This window comes from Ictalurus furcatus, chromosome 10, assembly GCF_023375685.1.
Source record: "Ictalurus furcatus strain D&B chromosome 10, Billie_1.0, whole genome shotgun sequence".
Lineage (NCBI taxonomy): Eukaryota > Metazoa > Chordata > Actinopteri > Siluriformes > Ictaluridae > Ictalurus > Ictalurus furcatus.
The window spans coordinates 15,769,255-15,791,826 of NC_071264.1; the positions used below are offsets into that span (position 1 = coordinate 15,769,255).

A 22,572-nucleotide genomic window follows, 5' to 3' on the forward strand; every position below is an offset into this window, starting at 1 on the left:
CAGCACTATACATTTCATTTTAAAACTTATATATTTACCTTTTGCCTGTAGTTTAGCTAGCTGGTTCAATAAAATTAAATTAGTACAAATTTTAAAAAGCTGCGAGTACTCTGTGTAGTTAAGGCTTTATTGTGAATTGTTTAATTTAAATATATATATATATATATATATATATATATATATATATTGCAAATACTTTAATCCCTTTTATTTATATTTTAATAATCATGAAGTATACTTTACAGGAAAATATTGTTTAGCATTTTTTGGAACAGTTGAGATGAATGCCATGAGTTCCAGAGAGTTTTTTTTTTAAAAAAATACCCATGTTGCACATACTGTTTTAGCTGTTACATTTTCTTTGGATTCATGTGTTAAAGTGACACTTATCCTGACATCTCTGGAACATGCCAGACATGCATATACAAATAAGCAGCATGCTTTTAACCATTGGGTTATCACATTGCAGTGTTTGTGGCTATATTTAGCCCCTGTTTTTCTCTTGCATGCTTACCCCATCCCCAGTGTCAGTGATCATCTAGGAGAGGTTATAAATATTACGGAGAACAGGAGTACCCCAAGCAACAAGTTTACGAGTATTAGCTCAGAGACATGGCTTGTGAAAAGCAAGTGGTAGAGAGCAAATGTCCAGGTCCAGGGACCGATGACAAAGAGCTCCATGAAGAGGTCCAAGATGATAGTGAAGATTTGATGCCAGATGTTGTGCTTCAAGTGGAGACTGAGTCCTTCTTTGTAAACCGTAAGCGACTGGCCCAAGTGAGTCCATACTTCCAAGCACTGTTCTTTGGTGGAGGTCGAGAGAGCAGCAAGCGGCACATTGAAATCAAAGGTGTAGGTTTGGACCCTTTCCGCAGTCTTATGGAGTACACTCAGAACCTCAGATTACATCTTGACAGGAAGAACGTCCTGGGAGTTCTTGAGACTGCAAATTTCCTTCAGCTGGAAAAAGCCAGGCTTCTATGCTGCAAGTTCCTGGAGAGAGAGTTACACCTGAGCAACTGTTTAGGCATGATGGCCTATGCATGGCAGCTAGGCTGTCTGGAGCTTTATGCTGCTGCACGAGAAGTGGTTCTCACCCACCTGCCAGCTATAGTTTCTGAGGAGGACTTTATGCACCTCTCCAAGGAGACCATTGCCGACCTCCTTGCTAGTGATGACCTTTTTGTTCCACGGGAAGACTTGGCCTTTGAGGTTACTTTGCGCTGGGCGACATATGACCCTAGTCGTGAGGATGACTTCCTGGAGCTGGCAGGGCTGGTTAGACCTGAGAGTTTGAGTCTGCCATACATCACAGATCTCCTGACCAAGATGAAAAGTTCTGACCCTCGTGCCAAGCTCATCTGCAAACTGAACAATCATATCCCCACCAGCTGGACCATGGGCAGATCAATGCCCAGAACTCGGTCAAGAGAGACGCTGTTCGTGCTTGGTGGACCACATGAACAGGACCAGCAGTCTTTTTACCAGTTCAACCCACACAGTGGAAGGTGGCAGTCTTTGCCACCTTTACAGAGGAAGTGCTTAACACAGTACTCAGTAGCAGCAGTAGGTAACAAATCTTTTTTTACCACTCACTATATATCTGGCATGACATCATCACTGCTTTGGATCTATGGTTTTATATGAAAAGTTGTTCAGTCCACTAATGCCCAACCCTGCTCCAGGAGATCAACACTCTTGCTACATTAAGTTGCAACCTAGTCTAACATCTCTATATTTTGCTTAACTGGATCAAGTACATTTCCAGGGGCAGGATTGGACTCTGTTTCATAAAACATCTTAGCTCTCGCTGTCTCAGATTGACCAACACCATCAACCTCTTCAAGGTAACAACGTGGTGGTGACTGGTGGCTACTTCCGGGAGGTTCTGTGGTACAGTGTGGACTGGGTTCGGATTTATGAGTGCAGCAACGAGCATTGGGTGGATGGTCCAGCATTGCAGAAATCCAGGCACAGCCACTGTTCAGTGGCACTTGAATTCCAGGTCTTTGTGCTGGGAGGCAGCATGGATGAGGGGCTTGCACCTGATGTGGAGAGGCTAGTGCTGGGAGCAGACTGCTGGGACAGTGTTAGTCCCATGATACGAGCAGTAGAAAGAGCAGCTGCGGTTGCTATGGGCTCCTGTATCTATGTGGCTTGTGGTTTGGATGAAAACGGAGAGGTATACAGTGGAATTCAGAGGTATAAGACCAAGGTCGACCAGTGGGATGTAGTCTCCTATTCTCCATTTCCACGGTACGGAAACAAAATTGTAGTATTTTGTTAACAACTAATCTACAGCATATGCCACTGACAGCTAATAGAAATATACAGATGTTACCAAGCTGCTTTGGCAAATCAGCTTAATGAAAAAAAAAGTCATATTCTATTCAATTCCTTGCACCACCGCGATTTAAAAAAAAATGATACCTTATTCATATCAGTCAATTACTTGTGCACATGGATACAATATCACTGTGGTGTTTCTTTTGCTTCTTCTCATCCATCCCTAGTTATGACCTTCTTGCCACTGAGCTCAATGGTGCCATCTATCTGCTTGGAGGTAAGGCGCTGCGGCTGGATGTTGATACTGACGAGTGGACTGTGCTGGAAGAGGAATTTCTAGACAGAAAGTTCTTCACTGGCTGTTCTACTGTGAATGGACAAATCTACTTGATTAGTGAGAGAAAGATTAACAAAGTTTCTACAAACATGGTACTCTTGGACCTGTACACTGATACTTGCATAGAAATAAATGATGCAATACCATGCCCTGTCCCCATACGAGGTTGTGTCACGGTACGCTTGATGGACAGATGAATCAGATTGTAAATTGGTACATTAATAGCAATACCATGCTGCATCCTTCATCGGTCATTTTACAGTTTTTGTTATACATAATTTCTTTCAGATGCATGATTAAACAATACCACAAACTTTTTCAATTGCAATTTTTAAAAAAAATATAGAGTCAGATCCTATCAATTAGGAAAAAGGAGTGGTTGTTTTAGCACTTTTGTACTGATTTATTTATGTTAAAGTAAATAAAGAGAATACACCTGGAACTTGTATAACAACCGGGTGTGGCATATCACCACACCCAGCCATGCATTTTCCCTCACAGACTTACCAATAAATGCCTTGTCTGGTATCACTGCAATATAAATGACAACAAACATGGGGCTTCAACTACACAGTGAAGTAACTGAGATTATTTATACAGAAAGAAATTACAAGTCAGTTAAGAACAAGGGCCAGGACCAGCTCCATAGCGTATTCCTATTGTTAGGTCATTAAAGGCAAAACTGACCCCAGACCAGCACTGTACTCTTAAGACATTTCATAAGTACAAGGCCCTGCAGATAGTGGCTCACAAGCAGAAGGTTCAGTATTAACTACAGTGCAAATAACAGACAAGCTAAGTAAGCACCTGCAGTAGAACGGCCACATGCCTATTGGATAGCACAATACAAACCACTTCCTCTTTAATGCGCTTCAAGCAAATTAAACTCAGGGGGCCATTATGTGACCACAGTCATACCAATACTTTTCAGAATAAAATGGCTCTGGGTAAGGTGATTTTAGAGCTATACATCAGTATTCAAGGCATTGTTCAGTCCGAATCGCAACACTCACTGTTGCTAGCCTTGTTAACATTTTTGTCTAAACTATACTGTTAATGATTGAGGTAAGGGCACATACTAAACTATGCTTTAAATATTGGTATGGATTATTTGTTCCCATCAGCTCCTGAACTGTTTCCAAAGCCAATCTGTTTTAAAGAAGCAAAATGAGCAGTCCCGTCCAAATTATCAGACAATGCTATTATTCCTAGTATTCGTAATAATAAGATGACCAAATGTTTAAGAGCAAACACACTGCTCAGATTATATGGACACAACAAGGACTCTTTTGGTCTTGTAAGGCAAGCTGAGTTGCAGATACTGCAGAAAGAGCTGAGCAAGCAGGTCTGCATAATGCAAAGCACTAAGATCTCATGAATCAATAAATCATGAAAGGCATTTTTCATAGAGAGAAGTTGCCAAGTCAAGAAGGTCAGTGCTGAGTCCATCACTAGGCGGGGATGAGTCTTCTCAAATAAAAAAAGAAGAAAAAAGTATGAACATATGAATATGTAGGAAAACATTGGTGATGATTCAGCTTTAAGAAGGTAAACCAGTGCCATTTTGGGATTTCTATTGTGAAAATTCAACAGTGCAAAGAATGAAATACTGGGATCCCTCTGTTAGAAAAAGCTACCTAAATGCTATCTGTCTTTTCTACATTATAACACTGAATAACTTCATTAGAAACATACAATTAAACAACATTAAGTTTATATGGAAAGGTTTTCTGAGCTACGCCTAAATTGTAGGATTATTTTTGTTTGTACTTTTTTTAAAATGCCATTATTTCTTGCTAGGAATGTAATGCATTCCATATGCTGGATTTATTTCACAATTAACACACCTTTTTATAGAGTAAGAATACTCTCTATAATAGAGAGTAATACCAACACGCTTAGAATGTTTACGTGAATACTCCAGTTTTTTTTTTTTTACACTAAATCTTTTGCATGTGTGTTGTAAGTGCCATGGATGAGACCATGGAGGAGTATTTTGAAGTTCCTTTACTGAAAAAATGAGTGGATGAATGTTTGCTCCAGTCTTCCATTAAACTGTCTGCCTCATCCTAAAACCTGTACTGTGTAAAGGCTGTAGTGTTTAATTCACATAATAAATTCACACATTTTCAATATATTATAACAATTGCACAAACCCAAAAAGGGTTTGATTCTTTTCTTAGTACAGGGAAAAGTGTCAAACTGATGAACTGTGTTAAATGCAATATAGATGTAATGGATAGAGATTAGATTCAAAAGACTTGGAGTATCCCTTTAAAACACAGCAAAGACTGCTGCTGTGTACCTTTCATGAGAAATAAACAGATTTCAAGAATACCTGAAATTCCTATCTTATACTGTTAAAACAGTGCATAAAAATGCTCTTATGTGTCTTTTTTATGTAAGGATGGCTTGTAATAAATATTAACAGTGAAGTGGAGGAGGAATACTATCTGGCTTTGGGCAGTCTGCTGTTCATGTTTCTCCTCTGATGGGTCAGGTTGTTGAGGACACAGTTGTCAGCCAGTGAGCCGAGCTTGGAGTTGAGGGTTCCGTTGCTCTGCTCCCAGCAACACTCTCCCTCCATGCCACTGTCCTCTCCCTCCTCTTCTACATCGCTCTCATCATCGCTCCGCTCGTCCTTCTCCACCTGAGCATAGTACAAAATGTTATGAACTCAGTGGTACTAATATTGCCTGCTACATTTATAACAACAGCTTTTGGTAATATTCCATACTTTGCCCAAAAAGATGAATTTGTAGAGCATCCGCAGAATGAGATAAGCCCAGAAAATGTGCAGTGCCTGCAACACCAGCAGGAGGCCATTAAAGAGGTAATAACCAGGGAATGGCTTGAAGAAATCCAATGACTCCACGAATGTTGAGTAAAGCACCCTAGTGGGCCAAGAGAAAAGATTAGTCCAGTAAAATGAACTAAGAACCAAATCCTACTCTCAAGTCCAGTCCCTCAAGTCTCACGTTCACACTAGCAAGCAACAAGTCACTCGTGTCAATCATAGTTTGTCTCTTGTGGACATGTGGCCCCCGGTAATGTCGCTTGTGGGCATGCACTGTACAGCGTTTATTTATTTATTTTTTTTAGTTCCAATGACAAACAGAAGTAAAGCCTACAGCACACTATATGATTTGTAAACATCACTTGTTTAAAATATAATTAAGTTTGAATTACACGTAAATTACTAGGCATCGTACTAGCTTTCTTGGTCGATTAGCAAAGCAAGCTAACTGTACTAGCTATCTACACCAGAGGCAGCAACAATCTCTGCTACTTCCTTCCAAGCTTTATTTTGCTTTGTCATGTCTGTATACCCATTTAAATAGAGGTTCCATATGACAGGAAAAGATGAACAACTGTTCACTCTTCAATTTTTCCTCATTAAACAGTAAATGGGAACTGCAGGTATGAACTAAAGTTGTGAGTGGGGAAGTGAAGAAGCGTCGGACCACAAGCTCCAGAGGACTGGTCAGAGGAATTATATGAGCCAGTTGTTTGCATTTATCACTTTACTGTATCATACCTAATTTGCATGGAATTGAAGAAAAAAAAATTTCAAACATTGCTTGTCGTGCTGTCTCTCGCTGCTGTTTCTGAAATCATGGCACTCACAAATGTTGTTTTGTTGCTTGTTAGTGTGAACAAAGGGTTATCTCTGCTCTCATATCTCATCATATCTCAGATCTGTAAACTACTTCTCAAGCCAAATTGAAATCAAATCCTTAATGGAGCCTCATTAATTTATTAAATTATCTGTAAGATTATGGCTACCTTAATGACACGTGTGGTCTTTATCTTATGATAAACAATGAATAATTTTCATATCATATTTCTGCATCAGAGCATGTGAAATTTATGCAAGTCCAAGTCGAGTTAGTTGCAGTACTGGACTTTATATCACAGGTATGTACTGTACATGCTAGATTTGTGCCAGTTAGGCTCAGTTATATGTAACAGAGGAACAAATGCACCCTGTTGCATCATGGATTGAGGCAGGGCTACAGATACAGCAAGAGAAGCATTAACCCTGGCTTGAAAAGTTGGACATAATACATCGGAGGAGTAATTTGTCAGTCCGTACAGGATTTCGCTGAGTTTTTTTGTGATTGTTGTGGTCAAAAATGCTTGATTTTACTTCGGCTTTTTTCAAAATTTGCGATGCAACTTTTTTGTGTTTTTTGTGGGGTTTTTTTTTGTGGAAAACTACTTGAATTGGCAAAACTGCAATTGCACAAAATTCTTTGCATGGTTTTTCGTGGTGATGTTTGTTGGTAAATGTGACCTTTTAGCTGTACTCACGTTTGACGCATGTGAATCGAAGAGGGCTTTGGCTGAATGCATGTCACATGATGTGTCTTGGCTCAAATCTGCAGAAATTCTGTGGTAATTTAGAAAAATTGCAAGCTCCTCCACATATTGTGGAGTTTGCTTGATTTTGCGTTAATTTCTGCAATTGCAAAATCCAAAAATCCTGGAGGGACTGGTTTGTATTAATAATCTAAAGATTTGATTTGGATTTACAACTCAGTTCCTTCGCCTTTTTAAAAATTGTTTTAGCTATTTGCAGTCAAAAATGCGGTAACATGGCATTGTGAAAAATGCAAATAATAGAAATCAGTACAAAGTCGCAGCACCAAAAACGTTGATTCATCAAAATGATCAGTTCTAAAAAATAACAGACTGTATCTTCTGAAAGAGACAAAAGTCTTCTCATTATTTTTTTCACAGACTGAAAATGCCTCACAGATTTACAGTGATATTGGCACATTTACCTGCATGGAAAGACAATAAGGCGAGTTCCCAGGAAAACCACAGCAAAAACAACAAAGAGGCTGTCGCATGTCTTCTTCCAGCCAGCGTAGTTAAACATCTTGGCAGACTGAACATAACAGAAAAAAGAAAAAGATTTGAAATGACTCCAAATTTCCAATAAATGAAAATGTTTTTTTTTTTTAAATAATAAAAACTAACATAGCAATTAAAAAGTGTATACAACATCAACATGGTTAAATTGGAGTAGTTAGAATGGAGGAAAAACCTTTAAAAACATTACCAGGCTTTTTAGGCTTAATTAACTGTCACAGAAAACACTTAGATGTTACCATGATTGTAATCACCAGGGAGATTTTTAAAAAGATTATCACAGGCAGGTGGCACATCCTGAAAAGATAAAATCACTACAAGTGAATTTACAAGGAGGGCTGAGGATAACCTATCAAGTAAAAAAAACACTAACCCAGAAAGCCTAGCCTACTGTGATAATTGGGTAGGTTGCTCAAGACTCTTGTGTTGTTGTATTTAGGTCTGCCTGAGTGGTGTAGCAGGCTGAGGTTCTTGGATAGAGGGCTGTTAATCAAGGTTACTCATTAAAATATTAGACTACACATCAGATCTGTCCGATCATCAAGTTTATCTGATGCCTGAACATTGTTCTATCATACCCTCATTAGACCACAGTGCTTTTGAATTCTCGGCGGTGATTAATTTTCTAACAGCAGCTCTGACAGTAGTGCCAGCTGTAATTCATATGATAGGTTTATATTAATGTGCTCATTCTCATATGTTATCGTTTCTACAATAAAAGCTACAGTTACTACACTACAGTACTCGGAAGACAATGAATAATCTACATATGTAATCTACATACTTCATAGCTATAAATTTTATGAAGGGATTAAAATATGTTGTTATTTAACAAATGTATAATGTAAAAAATGTATCTTGTATAATATGACAAATGTATAATTGTTGACATGGGAGACGTTTTCTGTAAGCTGATGTTAATTTAACATTTCTGGAAGGAGTCTTCAGAGAATGTCTTCAGGACAGAGAAGAGATACAAATGCATCTGGTGAAGGAACAACTGTTTATAGCTGCTATGACGTGAGAGAATAACAGGAACTAACCTGTAACTAGAAATGGTTGAAAAGCACAATGTGTCGTTCATTAATAAATTCAAATTGTAATTATTTGCAAACTGCTGTGGTATAAGAAGAATTAAACCTGTTGGGATGTGCTGTTATAAGAAAAGAGTCCACTTCAGGGTGGTAGCAGTAACTACACTTTGTGTCCAGCATGCCTAGTCCTGTTGTATTCCTCGCTTAATCCTTTAAATACATTTTTATTCCTGCTGAAATATTACACTGAGGTTCTTTATATTTTAGATTATGGACAGTTCCCCAGCAAAAATAATATCATCATTGTTAGTGGTGAGGGGATCATTTTTATGCAAGTGTTACACAAGATCAGGACTGATAACAGTAGTCTGGTAAAGTACAAGCAGACATCATAAATTATTCATACATTGTACTACATATAGTGGTCCTAAATACCAACATTAACCACATTAGAAGGTAATTCAGGTTCCCTGTGGCTTTCAGTAAGAGTAGTTTAAACAGGCTGAAATTTCCGCCACCTGCACATAGTTCAAATTGTTAGATACTATATTTGTCATGGGAAGAGAATTTGGTAAAGCAGGTTTTGGAAGAAATAGTCACAAGGAGCGACCAGAATGTAACGTGGAGTACCTCCAACAGGAAGTCGGATGAGTCGTGCAGCAGCATCACAACTGTTCCAACCCGTACAAAGTTGGCGCAGTAGGAGAAACTAATCAGTGAGATGGTTGCAATGTGATGGATGATCTGCTCCTTGAAGTCCTGCAGGCATCAGACATGAAATTAAGCTGTAGCTCATGTGGTAATGGGTTCAATCATAGCTGACAACTTTAGCAACCCATCTAAGCATTATTACATTTTTTAAAAGAAACACGAAACAGCTATATAATAAAAGTAAACTTACAGGTAAATAGTTACATTTAATGTAGATAATAGCTTTTTCCAGTGTTCTCTTTTTCTATGGCTCTTTTAACTGTGTCTGAATCTCAAATACTATTACATTTGTGGATATAATGCACTACATAGGCTCAATGCTACTATGCTATATCTAGTATGCATATGTAGTGAATACAAATCTATTTGGGATTGAGCCTGTGTATTAACAAGTATTAAATAAAAATGGTGATGCTACTACTATTGTCTAAATAACTCCCCAACTGCCATATTTCTAATTAATATGTCAGTAGTTACAAAACAACTTGCCATATAAACCTAATCTCTAGTCTATAAGACTCTATAAACCTATACGATGCATCGCAATACACTTAAAGAAGCCAGTTAAATTTAGATGAGATACAATGCAATATGACAACAAAGTGATTCACTACTGTGCAGATGTCTTGGTTTTAATTCCCTACCCTTCCCTGCCCTGAGCCTGCCCTGCCCCCATTTAGTACAAATGACAGATGTACAGTATCTCACAAAAGTGAGTACACCCCTCACATTTTTGTAAATATTTGATTATATCTTTTCATGTGACAACACTGAAGAAATGGCACTTTGCTACAATGTGAAGTAGTGAGTGTACAGCTTGTATAACAGTGTAAATTTGCTGTCCCCTCAAAATAACTCAACACACAGCCATTAATATCTAAACCGCTGGCAACAAAAGTGAGTACACCCCTAAGTGAAAATGTTCAAATTGGGCCCAAAGTGTCAATATTTTGTGTGGCCACCATTATCTTCCGGCACTGCCTTAACCCTCTTGGGCATGGAGTTCACCAGAGCTTCACAGGTTGCCATTGGAGTCCTCTTCCACTCCTCCATGAAGACATCACGGAGCTGGTGGATGTTAGAGACCTTGTGCTCCTCCACCTTCCATTTGAGGATGCCCCACAGATGCTCAATAGGGTTTAGTTCTGGAGACATGCTTGGCCAGTCCATCACCTTCACCCTAAGCTTCTTTAACAAGGTGATCATGCTGGAATACTGCCCTGCAGCCCAGGGTCAGCCCAGCCCAGGATCATGCTCTGCTTCAGTATGTCACAGTACATGTTGGCATGATGAATGATCTGAATGAACTGTAGCTCCCCAGTGCCGGCGGCACTCATGCAGCCCCAGACCATGACACTCCCACCACCATGCTTGACTGTAGGCAAGACACACTTGTCTTTGAACTCCTCACCTGGTTGCCGCCACACACGCTTGACACCATCTGAACCAAATAAGTTTATCTTGGTCTCATCAGACCACAGGACATGGTTCCAGTAATCCATGTCCTTAGTCTGCTTGTCTTCAGCAAACAGTTTGCGGGCTTTCTTGTGCATCATCTTTAAAAGAGGCTTCCTTCTGGGACGACAGCCATGCAGACCAATTTGATACAGTGTGCGGCGTATGCTCTGAGCACTGACAGGCTGACCCCCCACCCCTCCAACCTCTGCAGCAATGCTGGCAGCACTCATACGTCTATTTCCCAAAGACAACCTCTGGATATGACGCTGAGCACGTGCAACTTCTTTGGTCTACCATGGCGAGGCCTGTTCTGAGTGGAACCTGTCCTGTTAAACCGCTGTATGGTCTTGGCCACTGTGCTGCAGCTCAGTGTCAGGGTCTTGGCAATCTTCTTATAGCCTAGGCCATCTTTATGTAGAGCAACAATTCTTTTGTCAGATCCTCAGAGAGTTCTTTCCCATGAGGTGCCATGTTGAACTTCCAGTGTCCAGTATGAGGGAGTGTGAGAGCGATGACACCAAATTTAACACACCTGCTCCCCATTTACACCTGAGACCTTGTAATACTAACAAGTCACATGACACCGGGGAGGGAAAATGGCTAATTCAGCCCAATTTGGACATTTTCACTTAGGGGTGTACTCACTTTTGTTGCCAGCGGTTTAGACGTTAATGGCTGCGTGTTGAGTTGTTTTGAGGGGACAGCAAATTTACACTGTTACACAAGCTGTACACTCACTACTTTACATTGTAGCAAAGTGTCATTTCTTCAGTGTTGTCACATGAAAAGATATAATCAAATATTCACAAAAATGTGAGGGGTGTACTCAATTTTGTGAGATACTGTACAAGACCACCTTATCAATGGGCCAGTCTCAGTGAAGGAGGTGTGGCTTCCATGTCTGTCAGTACTGATTAAGGTTGTGTGGTCTCTGTCTCTGTAAGTAACAGTGACACACCACCTTCACTGTAACCGACAGGCACAGAGACCACGCCTCTTTCACTGTTTTCCTTGTATTAGACATCAGATGTCTGTTGTCAGGGTCAGCTTAAAAATCCTAATAAAAATCTGATCAACTGATACACCACTGATCTCACTTTGCGTTTGACATCCACAGAGACACACAGCAGCAACGACCAGTAGAAGCTGAGCTCCAGAATGTAGTACCAGTAGTGCGAATCAGCCACAGGCTACAATGAGGCACAAACAGAAGGGGAGAGACAGAGGAAGAAATAAAAAATGAATGACGCATGAACAACACAATGTGTATATTCACCTGTTCAGCTCTTTACAACACTCTCTTTTCTATTGTTTTACATTCTGAATCCTCCATACTTCTAATTCTGCTACCAGTTTAGGACTGTGCAAACTGCATGCCTAAATCATCAAACACTCTTAAATCTTGCTATATTGTTTTGGATCTCACACACACTTCACACACATGCTTCTGTTGTTTCTCTATCCCTAAAGATGGACAAAATGTTAAAAAGGTATAGCCAGAAACACATTTTTCTGCAAAACCTGTGCTTGCATACCGAATGATATCTCCTGAGGTAAGTCTATTAGGATTTTATTTTGCAGTTTGCACAGTGAGAAACTGCTAGATATAAATACCCTACTCCTTTTTATGATCTGATTTCCATGTGCTGCTTTAGAGCACATGAAAAGCAAAAAAGCAAAGCTGTGCCTTTCTCATTTAATTCCTCAGCACATACCAACAACACAAAAGACGAAATGCAAAGACCACTCACTTGTTTGGGGTATCCACGCCAGCACTCGCGGTAGTGCCAAAACCAGGCTGTCTGTGTGGGAGAGAAGAAAACAATTCACACTTAGTCCCTTAGCAGAACTAATTTAGGGGTTTCACAGCCATGAAGGTGAATTCTTATGCACCATTTTTTGCATTAAAAAAAAAAAAATTTGTTCTTCAATATTATGGGTTATTTATCTTCTATTTAAACTATTCACAAGATTACATGTTTAGGTACATTGGCAGTTGAGAAAAAGCGGTGAAGCATGGTGCTGGTAGCATCATAGACTGTAATGTGGCTAATTAAATTTCCCAGAGAGGAAAAAAAGGTGATAGATCTGACATCTCACATCAATCAAGAAGGTGAGTCCTGCCGTGAATGCGATGAGGTAGAAAACAAACCTCCACCTGCAAATAGAGACAGAGACACATTGTTTGAAATATATCACCATTGCTCTCTTCCTCCATTTTCATTCATCAATCGCATGAGTCAACTCAACTTAACAACCATGTTTAATGTGTGAAGAGGCTAAATTTGCTCACGAAGCTTCGCAGAACTTCTTGGTATTGCTCGGCTTGTCCTGGTTGCGGCGAAGCCTGAGCCAGTTCTGAATCTGACGCATTGTGAGTCCACAATGCTTCTCCAGGCCCATGAGCTCGCTCTGAATGGAGGAAAATGGCACTGTTACTTTATTACAGCAATCAAACTAATGTAGTTTTTGATGGCTAATAATGCATGAAACCTGTATTAACACTGAATCAGAGTTATGCAATGGCCTGTAGAATTGTGGGCCATAAATTCTCAATTCTGATTGGTCAGAAGCTGTTGATTCATTTTCTTAAACAGCAGCTCTCAGGGTAGTTCTGGCTACAAGACATTTCTCTAGGCATTTGCATAGCAGAGGCACACATAATTTAAGCCTAAAAATACATTTTTAAAGTAATGTTTTAAAGAAAACTGTAGAATCATTGTCAAGTTGATATGGTAAAGAATTTGGCAGGAAGGATGAACAATGGGATGTAAGAAGACTCCAGTGTTAGGACTTTTTAAGTGAAATGGGAAGCTGCTCATGTAAACTAAACTTCATGGTGTAGGGGAAGTCTGCAGGGCAAATACCTTTGTGTTTTGTGGGGATTCAGTGACATGACAACCTGCATTTTTTTTTGTCTCATTAACTTAAAAAAATAAAAGCTGGTGAGGGAATGACTGTTAATAGCTGTTACAATGTAGATGATAACTGGGGCAATTTTTTCTGGCAATTTTACAACATTAAATGTAACTACAAATGGATTGTAAAAATGATGATGCGTTGTCCTTAAAGCGATCAAATCTGTTAGAATTATAAATGTGCAAATTGTTGGCATATTGCTGTGGTAGAAGACACTCCAGAGTGGCTGTACATCACTCTGTTGTTGATTATATTTCCAACAGAAGGCATGTTTTATTGCTTGCTAATATGTGCTTTAAAGGTCATGCCAGGAAGAATCTGACAGTGTCAAATATGGACTAAAATGACAAACTGCTCTGTTCAGCATTGAGCATTTGATCCATGAGCAAACAGAAATTTAAAATATGAGGTTTGCAAATAAGCAACAAGGCTTAGCAGAACGAAGAATCCTTTACCTCAGAGCACACTTTAGTCAAATGAAAAAAAAAAGGTCTCACTACAGTCCTGTTTTAGGAATAGCTGATAAATTATGCAAGTTTGCTTTTGAGTGACACAAACTAACAAATCACACAGAAAGTCTCTACAATCTTGCACATGAATTTGGGCAAGTTATGCCTTGTTGTAACTTGTGGGCAAGTTGCACTACTGGTACTACATTCTGGATGCAACCTTTCCTGGGAATTTATGAGAGTTTTACAGCAGAATTCATATTGAAAATGGGTGTAAATACAAATGAAAGTGACAGCCACTTCTCTCACAGCCACCCAGTTATTTTGAAAGGTGTATCTGTATAATAGAAGTGATTTTAGATGGTTATCTAATTTCAGCATGATTCGTACATTTATTTGGTAAAATAAACCCTTATTGCAACATTTTATGAAAGTGTTTAAGTAGAAGTGCTTTGAGCCATACAATGTTTTTCAAGGGGACTGCATGATTTGTAACATTAGCCTTATAGAATAAGTGCAAACTGAAAAAGCACACTTTTGTCACCAATCATGTTTAATGCGCTTCGTTTAATACATGTGGGCTGAGAGCTATATTGTGTATAGTTGTTTCAATTTTTTTTTCCACGAATATTGGCTTTAATTTTGAAACTAGCTAAACTATTTTGCAGGATGTTGCTGGATAAGACTGAAGCACAGGGGTTTAAGTTACAATTATCATAGCACTGTACATTGCTCTAGCACAGTCATGAGACCGTTATGGAAATGTCAATTTCAAATTAGGTAAAATTTTAATAATATATTTTTTTAAACTAAAAACTAAATTAATTAAAACATGATCATTACAATGTGATAGAAGATGACTCAGTTACTCATGAGTCCTGTTATGCAGTTATAGTTCGTTGTTCAATTTCCAAAGCAGGACACATTTTAAAAGTACAGCATGGAGTATTTAAACTATTACCACTTTGCACATTGTACAGCACAGCCCACATAGATACATTTAATACCTTATTCGATATATATATATATGTACAATTGCAATCAAACTTATTCAACCCCCATTGAAAATCAGGTTTATTGTCAAAATTTACAGCTGTTTGCAATGAACAAATCAAACAAAAGCAATTGAAATAGTTAAACACGATGAATGCTTCAAGTTGTTTCCCCAAATTCAACTGAAAATGCAACTTATAATGATTTCTCCAGTTTCAAAATTATTCAACCCCCTGAATAGAATCCCTCACAACTACAACATTATTCTCCACTGACCTGTGTAAAGTGTTTCTTCCTCTGCATGTAAAAAGCCTCCAGCTTGGGGTTGGGCAGCACTCGGACCTGCACCCTGTCAAACACTCCCAGCTTCCTGCTTAGGGGCAGAGCCACCACCCTGAGAAAACAGACAGATTAGCATTAAAAGACTTAAACTTTTGCCACAGGTCAAATTAATGTCTCAGTGCCTCAACACACTGAGGCCTGACACTTTCTCCTCTACATCAGTACAGACATTTTTGCTTAAAACTAAAATGGCCTCAAAGTGCATCCTGTACACTGATTGACAAGGTGTGTATGTGTAATTCAAGAGGCTTGATTAGGTGAGAGTAGGCAATCAGAAGATCTGGTGATAAGGTTAGTTACAGGGAGAGCTCCAGTTTCAGGACTAAGGCAGGAACTGGACCGCTTGATTGTGGTCTAGCCAATTCGGTTAGCTAACTTCAGTAAAAAAAAAAACAAAAAAAAAAACAACCTGTATGTTGTTAACTAAAAGTGTTAAGCTAAAGAATGTTTTTCTTCTTGTAAACATTAAACACTGTTTAAAATCACCCAAAACTTCATTACATGTTTTTAAGATTGAATCCCAGCTTGCTTTGAGCAACTACATTAATGTATAGTGATACTAGGACTGCATGTACACTTGCCTATTTCATTGCTCCTGTATATGGATTGTATCCTGATAGGATATCAACCACATGCATTTAGACATGTAGCCAAATACATCTCCAGTCGGCTGGACTGAAAACCAATGGCTGTACTGTGTGTTAATTTCCAAATCTTCCAAGAACGCAAATGCTGTTGTCAGGTCCAGTTGTATTTTCAAAAAAATATTGTTGTTTTTATTTTGACAATCATGTTTCCCTTCCTAAACGCATCTGCATAAACACCTCCATACCAGCAACTACTGACCTTTCGAAAGCAAAGCGGACAGCAATGAACCCCAGCGCCAGAGGAAGAGCGACAAGCAGGTCGCGGGGAAGAGGCTGGTGATTGCCCCCCGTTGTGCCGTTGTCAATGTCGTGCCATGTAATAGTTGGAGGAAGCCAGAACTCCTGCGACCACAACCACTGATTCAGCAGCTTCTCCATCTTACAAACAGATAGGAGACAAAAAGACTCGTTAGAGGATCAATTATTTTAAGACCAGCACAGTGCCACAGTGTGTAGTGTTGTGGCTTCAAGTGCTTCAGGGTCCCTGTTTCAATCCTAAACTCGGTTTATTTTTGGAACAGGGGTTTTAGCACGTTCTCCCCGTGTCCATGTGGGTTTCCTCAGTGTACTCCTGTTTCCTCACGCCTCCCAAAAACATGGCATTAGATGGACTGATGATTTCAAACTGCCCCAAGGAAGGTGTGTGTGCGTGTGTGTGTGTGTGTTGCCCTGTAATGGACTGACATCCAGGGTAGAATGTCCTATCTTGTCAGTGTCTCCTACCCCTGACAGAGATAAAGCTGTCACTGAAGATGAATGAATGAATTATTTACTGGACATAGTAATGAGTAATAATAATAATATCATTAAAAGAGACATAATCTAAAGAAAAAAAGAGACTTGTGTAACAGCTCAGTTTTTGCTGGTAGAGCAGGTCAAAGCCATGACGTCAGCACCACCCTGCGAGTTTTAACCCTCACAGCTCGTGTACATCATAGCAACAACATTTAACATACCATTTTATAAAATATAGGTAATAAATATGGACAAACCATATTCAGGGGGAATGTAATCCCCGAATAACATGAACATCTTGCTGAATTCAGTCAATACCAATGGCCTGTTATTACCTACTATAGATAACAGAACGATTATTTTCAATTCCATTACCTGACCACGGTTCGATTATGGTGATGATGGAGTAAAACAGAAGAGTCTGAATTATTCACCGTTATCACCTTCTTCCTCTATAAACCTTTTATTCCAAGACTCTCATAAACGATTTAAAACAAATAAATAAATAACCGTCATTTTCTCTGGAACATTCGCGACCCACACGCGCGCGCCGACAGTCTTTCAGTTCCCGAATACACAAAATATATAATCTTAATGTTCAAAATAAAACCGAATAAAATGAGCAATATCCTGCGTGTGCGAGAGAGAGAGAGAGAGAGAGAGAGAGAGAGCAAGAGAGAGCGAAATAAAGGGTGTTGGAGACGATGGAATTTCACCCCCTTTTCAGTTCATTAGTATAAGGTGCAATTCTCGGTGCAGGTGATATTCTGCGCCATCTGCTGGCCAGTAATGGTATAAACCCAAGTAACAAATTCTGACTTACAACGCAAGACATTTGAGGGACAGGCATGAGACGGGACAAGGGGTGAGCAGAGGTGGCCAGTGCCACTCTAGCATGAAGCATGGCCACCCCAGTAAAACATCATCACTTACTTTCAGTAATGAATCCTGGTAAGGCAGAATATGCACAGAAACCCTGCACAGACAGTAACCCAGGATCAGGATCAAACAGGAGAATCTGGTGCTGTGATGAGGATGCTGATGATTATTTTAGGGATGCACCGAATGTTCGGCAAACGAAATTATTCGGCCGAAAATAGCAAAAAAAAAGAAAAAAAGCACTTTCAGTGTTCGACCGAATAAGTGAAAAGGCCGAATAAATTTGACAGAATAGTGACGTGTTTGATGACGCGACTAAATAGCCTAGCAACCAGAGTGAGACGCGCGAATGTCACGACCTCTACTTCCGGCAGCGCGCTCGGAGAGGTGAGGGGGCGCGCGCATGCACGAGCTACGTACACGAGTGGTGATCGAGCGTATGCTCTTCGGATGTTGACAACCGTGACATTGTTTACTCTGTAAACGTGCGTTTGATTTGTTTCTGTTACGTCGCGAGATGTAAGGGAGTAGAGTATGGAAGCAGGTAAAGACGTATTTATTTAAGGGCAGGCAGACAAATCCAAATCGTAATCCAAATACGTAGTTAAGACAGGCAAAGGGACGGGCGATCGGCAGACATAAACTATCTATCAAGGAACATAACATTAACAACGTATCTAACTATACTATATCTACTATAATACTCCGCGAGGTGTACAGGGACGCGAGCGGTATATATCCCCAATATAATCAGCCGAATAGAACCATTTTTTGCACTCTTGTCAATGCACTTTTTAATGCACTTTTTGTTGTAGGCTACAGAGTTTTCCATTCTTTCAGCAGTCAGTTATAGTCCTAACATAGGCTATTCAAGGGGGGCTCAAAGATGACCACATGAAAATATTTGTATTTTACTAATTTATTTATTTAAAGTTATATCGTGCCTTGTTGGTAGCCTATGCCTGCTGGAATGGAAAAAAAATGTTCAGTCTTAAATAAATATTTAGAAATTGTAGTTTTTGTAATTGATTTTTTTTTCTTTGAAAAGCAAGACAAAATTGTTAAAAAGCACATTTTGACTATTTAATATATGCAATGGTGAAAAAATGGCAAAATAAATGGAAAAAACGGGAAAAAACATGTTTGGTATTCGGCCTTCGGCCAAGTTTTTCATTATATTCGGCTTCGGCCAAGAATTTTCATTTCGGTGCATCCCTAATTATTATTATCATTATTATTAGTCAGTGTGGTTACCAATGACACGAAACACTTGCTAAAGCCCCAAATCCTCTCTCGTTATGGCACCGCAACACACTGATTAATCTCAGACTTTACACCAGAAATCAGTCACCAATACAAGATTACAAAATCAAAGAATTGGCATTCAAACAGCTCAAATGCTCACCAAGTACAACAGACCTGTCTCCAAAGGACAATACAATAAAACCCTACACAATATTAACAGACATTACATACAAACATTCTAATATCTTTTCATTTAATTGTACAGTAAAAGTGCAGTACATTACCTTACGTCACACTGGGAATGTACTGTACTTTTACTGTGCAATTAAATGAAAGTATATTAGAATTCAAATTTAAAACGTCAGGTGAGCTTACTGAGATAGCTAATTGCTAATTGTACAAAATAATCCCTGGAGCAGGTTAAACATCAGCTGCAGTCCTTGGTGTTGAGCTTGGCTATTATCTTAATGTATACACTCACAAATATGTACAAGGTAATCAGTGTAGATCTTCTCAATCCTCAAGATTCGTCTTCAGAGGAATTCCAAGCATTTTATTGCTATAACACCTGACAGACTAAAGTAAAACTATTGTTCAAACATGGCAGTTTACCTGTCATTCTTGATACTGGTATGTTGGAGGTGACTCACCAGTAGGTGTATTGGTATTGTTTGCGAAAACCTGTTTCATGAGTTAAAGGAACAGTTGGCAGAAATTGAAATGTAAGTTGCACAATGTTACACTGAGCTCAAATATAGTTGATCAGCCAGTATATCTTGGTTGTGCAGAGTTTGTTTTTTCAACTTTGCACTTGAACTTTGAGGCTAATGCAGTTAAAATATAAGGGAAGCCTATAGCGACAGGCTTAGCATCATGGAAACTAGCATGGCTAAATCCTCACACGCATAATTAAGCTAGTGCATTTCTAACATCACAGCTAGCAAACTCTACTTTCCCTTGTTGCAAGGGTGGTACCATGAAGGGTAAATATGTTGTACATTTAGTTTTTGGACACCTGACCAGTCACACCCATGTGTGTTTTTTTTTTAACATTCCAGATTTAGTGCTCCTTTGCTGTTATAATAATCTCTACTCTTCTAAGTAAGGCTTTCAACTAGAGTTGGGCACTGATGTTGGGTGAGGAGGCCTGGTGTGAAATCAGTGTTCCAGTTCATCCCAAAGGTGTTCATTGGGGTTGAGGTCAGGGCTCTGTGCAGGCCACTCGAATTCTTCCACTCCAACCTTGGTAAACCATGTCAAAATGGACATGGTTGGCTGAGGTTTGTGCACAGCTGCAATATGCTTGGGCCCCTTAGTTCCAGTTAAGTGAAATTGTAACGCTACAACATACAAAGACATTCTACACAGTTGTGTGTGTCCAACTTTGTGGCAACAGTTTGGGGAAGAACCACATATGAGTGTGATGGTCAAGTGTCCACAAACTTTTGCCCTTTTTGCCCTTAAGGACAAATGATGTAGCTTAAATTATTTTGAAAGGTACAATACTTTATAATTTTCAGATAAAAAAAAAAAACAAAAACAAAAAAAAATTTGGTGGTATCACGTGACATGAACACTGTTATGATACCTGCTGACTTTGGGAATAATTTCCTCTGGAATATTTTAAAGACATTTTTCAAGACACATCTGGTATTAAACCAAATTTATATCTGGGACCCAGTCCCACATACATGGTAGTGTTTTGTAATTTTTTTTATACTGAGCAAGTCATGTAACAAAAGCAATAAAGGCTCCAAGACTGAATTTGAAGTTCTCTTAAAGGACACACAGCTTGCAGCTTACACTTTCACTGGACCTCTGTATCTGTACTACAGTGTAAGGAGACAAGACGGGAATAAACACAAGCACAATATCCCTGTAGATCTGTTAGAGGGTAATAATGTAATTTACCATGTACTTTAATTAAATGATTTATTTGCCCATAGTGACTAGATTGATGTTTTTTAATGTAAAATGTTGTTTTTTTTAGTATTGACTTACATTCTCATAAAAAAAAAATAAATAAAATAAAAAAATAGCTGCTACATGAACTATACAGTGCATGGGATATCTCTGGACATGTAGGCCACAGATGTTGTATTCATGTCAAATAGGAGTGAGTGAAATGACTGATTTGAAAACTGTTCACATCAACATCCTAGTAAGAATTTTGGGAGAAACGAACCCAGATTTATCCAACTTGCTGTAGCATTAATTTAAAATATTAAAATGGTCGTGTTTAATACATATTTCACTTTATAATTAATCACAACCTGCTTTAGGTATGATAAAGCTTAGGAAATTATGTGCTAAGGCTTAACATGAACACATGCTAATGCTAGATAAATTTTGATAAGTACACCAACCAACAGAATTATTACAAAAGAATTCTCTTGTACTGACTTACTTTTCTTGCATCATTCCTGTGTAGCAATATGATCCTTTTTTTTTTTAATGGGGGAAATTAGCTGTTATGGTAGCTACAGTAATCAGGCAGTGAACATAGTATATGCTAATGATGGATTATGTTTGCTAACTACATCATCAGTATCCTCTTCTGTCCTGACTTATCTCCTGTTATTCTGTCATTGTTGCCTAGCAAGGCTAGCGATAGTTAATACTAGCATTACATTAACTACAGTCCAGACATACGGGGGGATATTTCCTAGCATGTTAGCCACAAATTCTACATTCACATCCTATGTGATTAACTCTAACATGTTCTCATTGAGAAAAGCTGTTAATGAATCAGAATTTTGTGAGCTTTTGGAAGGCTCAGATTTCTTCACCCTGGGTCATTTCATTACAGTCTCCAAGCAAAGAAAAAAAAGTCCTTTATTCAAATTTAGTTCATGTTTCAGCTTATTGAATATACTAATGCTAGCTTATGTTAGACAGCAACTACAGCTGCCATTTTATGATAGAGCTAAAAATACAAAAAATAATTTTGCCGTCCTAACAAATTCTTCAACCTGACATATAGACACACCAGAGCACTGGACCTGGACTTGCGCATTGACACATCCTGATTTAAGGCGTGTGTCACTGTAACAATTTCTGGTGTTTTTGGTGCAACATAAAGCCACAGTGAGTCAGTGTGGGGTTCAGCACTGCTGGATGGCTGAGCAAGAAGCAGCTGTAAACCAGACGTAAGGCTTTCTAGAGGAAATAACTTGACCCAGAGCCAATCACAACCTGCCATAAAAATCTGAAGGCCTGGAGAGCACTGGTTTGTGGAAACCGCCTGTAATTCGTCTTCACCCACTCCATGGGGACGTCCTGGCTCTGGAATGAAGATCACATAATTAGAATGGTGTTTCTTTAGTTATGGATTTTATGGACTTATTTGTTACAACTATCAAAGAGAACTATGATCACTCTAAGACAAAAGATTTACATTAATAATTTGCACCAGGGTGTGTTTTCTTTGTGTTCTTGCTCCATCCTGAGGTTATCTCAGTTCAGCTAGTTAGAGCTAGTCAAGTGAGACACGGTCTGAAAGAAGGAAAAACATATGTGTTGGTAAAACAAAGCAAATGCTGGAGTGGGGCGAATTTCAAGCTGTGTGGGGCGAATTTGCGTCAAAGTTACAGTAGGAGGGCGGCCCCGTCTGGTGCCCCATCAACACCCAGCAATGCCAAGAAATGCCAAGAGGATGA

The 22,572-nt window shown here is 39.1% G+C and overlaps 2 protein-coding genes across 11 annotated transcripts; one reads left to right on the forward strand and one right to left on the reverse strand.

Moving 5' to 3' along the window:
• The first annotated feature begins 612 nt into the window (after nt 1-612).
• On the forward strand, nt 613-2,820 carry LOC128613532 (kelch-like protein 24). The gene is made up of 3 exons (XM_053634401.1): nt 613-1,570; nt 1,848-2,256; nt 2,514-2,820. Exons 1-3 carry the CDS (start codon nt 613-615, stop codon nt 2,818-2,820), a joined length of 1,674 nt encoding a protein of 557 aa, XP_053490376.1.
• On the reverse strand, nt 2,514-19,489 carry cers4a (ceramide synthase 4a). 10 transcript variants are annotated; one of them, XR_008386892.1, is made up of 13 exons: nt 17,165-17,709; nt 16,254-16,432; nt 15,342-15,459; nt 12,998-13,116; nt 12,805-12,862; nt 12,456-12,506; nt 11,802-11,894; nt 9,166-9,294; nt 7,411-7,517; nt 5,361-5,517; nt 3,131-5,273; nt 2,768-2,804; nt 2,514-2,653 (listed from the first exon to the last, which is right to left on the reverse strand). XR_008386892.1 is itself a non-coding variant. In XM_053634398.1 (11 exons), the coding sequence occupies exons 2-11, from the start codon at nt 16,430-16,432 to the stop codon at nt 5,073-5,075; spliced, it is 1,212 nt and encodes a 403-aa protein (XP_053490373.1). In that variant the 5' UTR covers nt 19,395-19,489; the 3' UTR covers nt 2,900-5,072. The 10 variants fall into 10 exon arrangements, 3 of the variants coding, with proteins under 3 accessions (XP_053490373.1, XP_053490372.1, XP_053490374.1); XR_008386895.1 differs by lacking the exon at nt 2,768-2,804 and having other exon boundaries at nt 2,519-2,653; nt 3,131-3,154; nt 3,431-5,273; XR_008386891.1 differs by lacking the exon at nt 2,768-2,804 and having other exon boundaries at nt 2,531-2,653.
• Nucleotides 19,490-22,572: the final 3,083 nt, after the last annotated feature.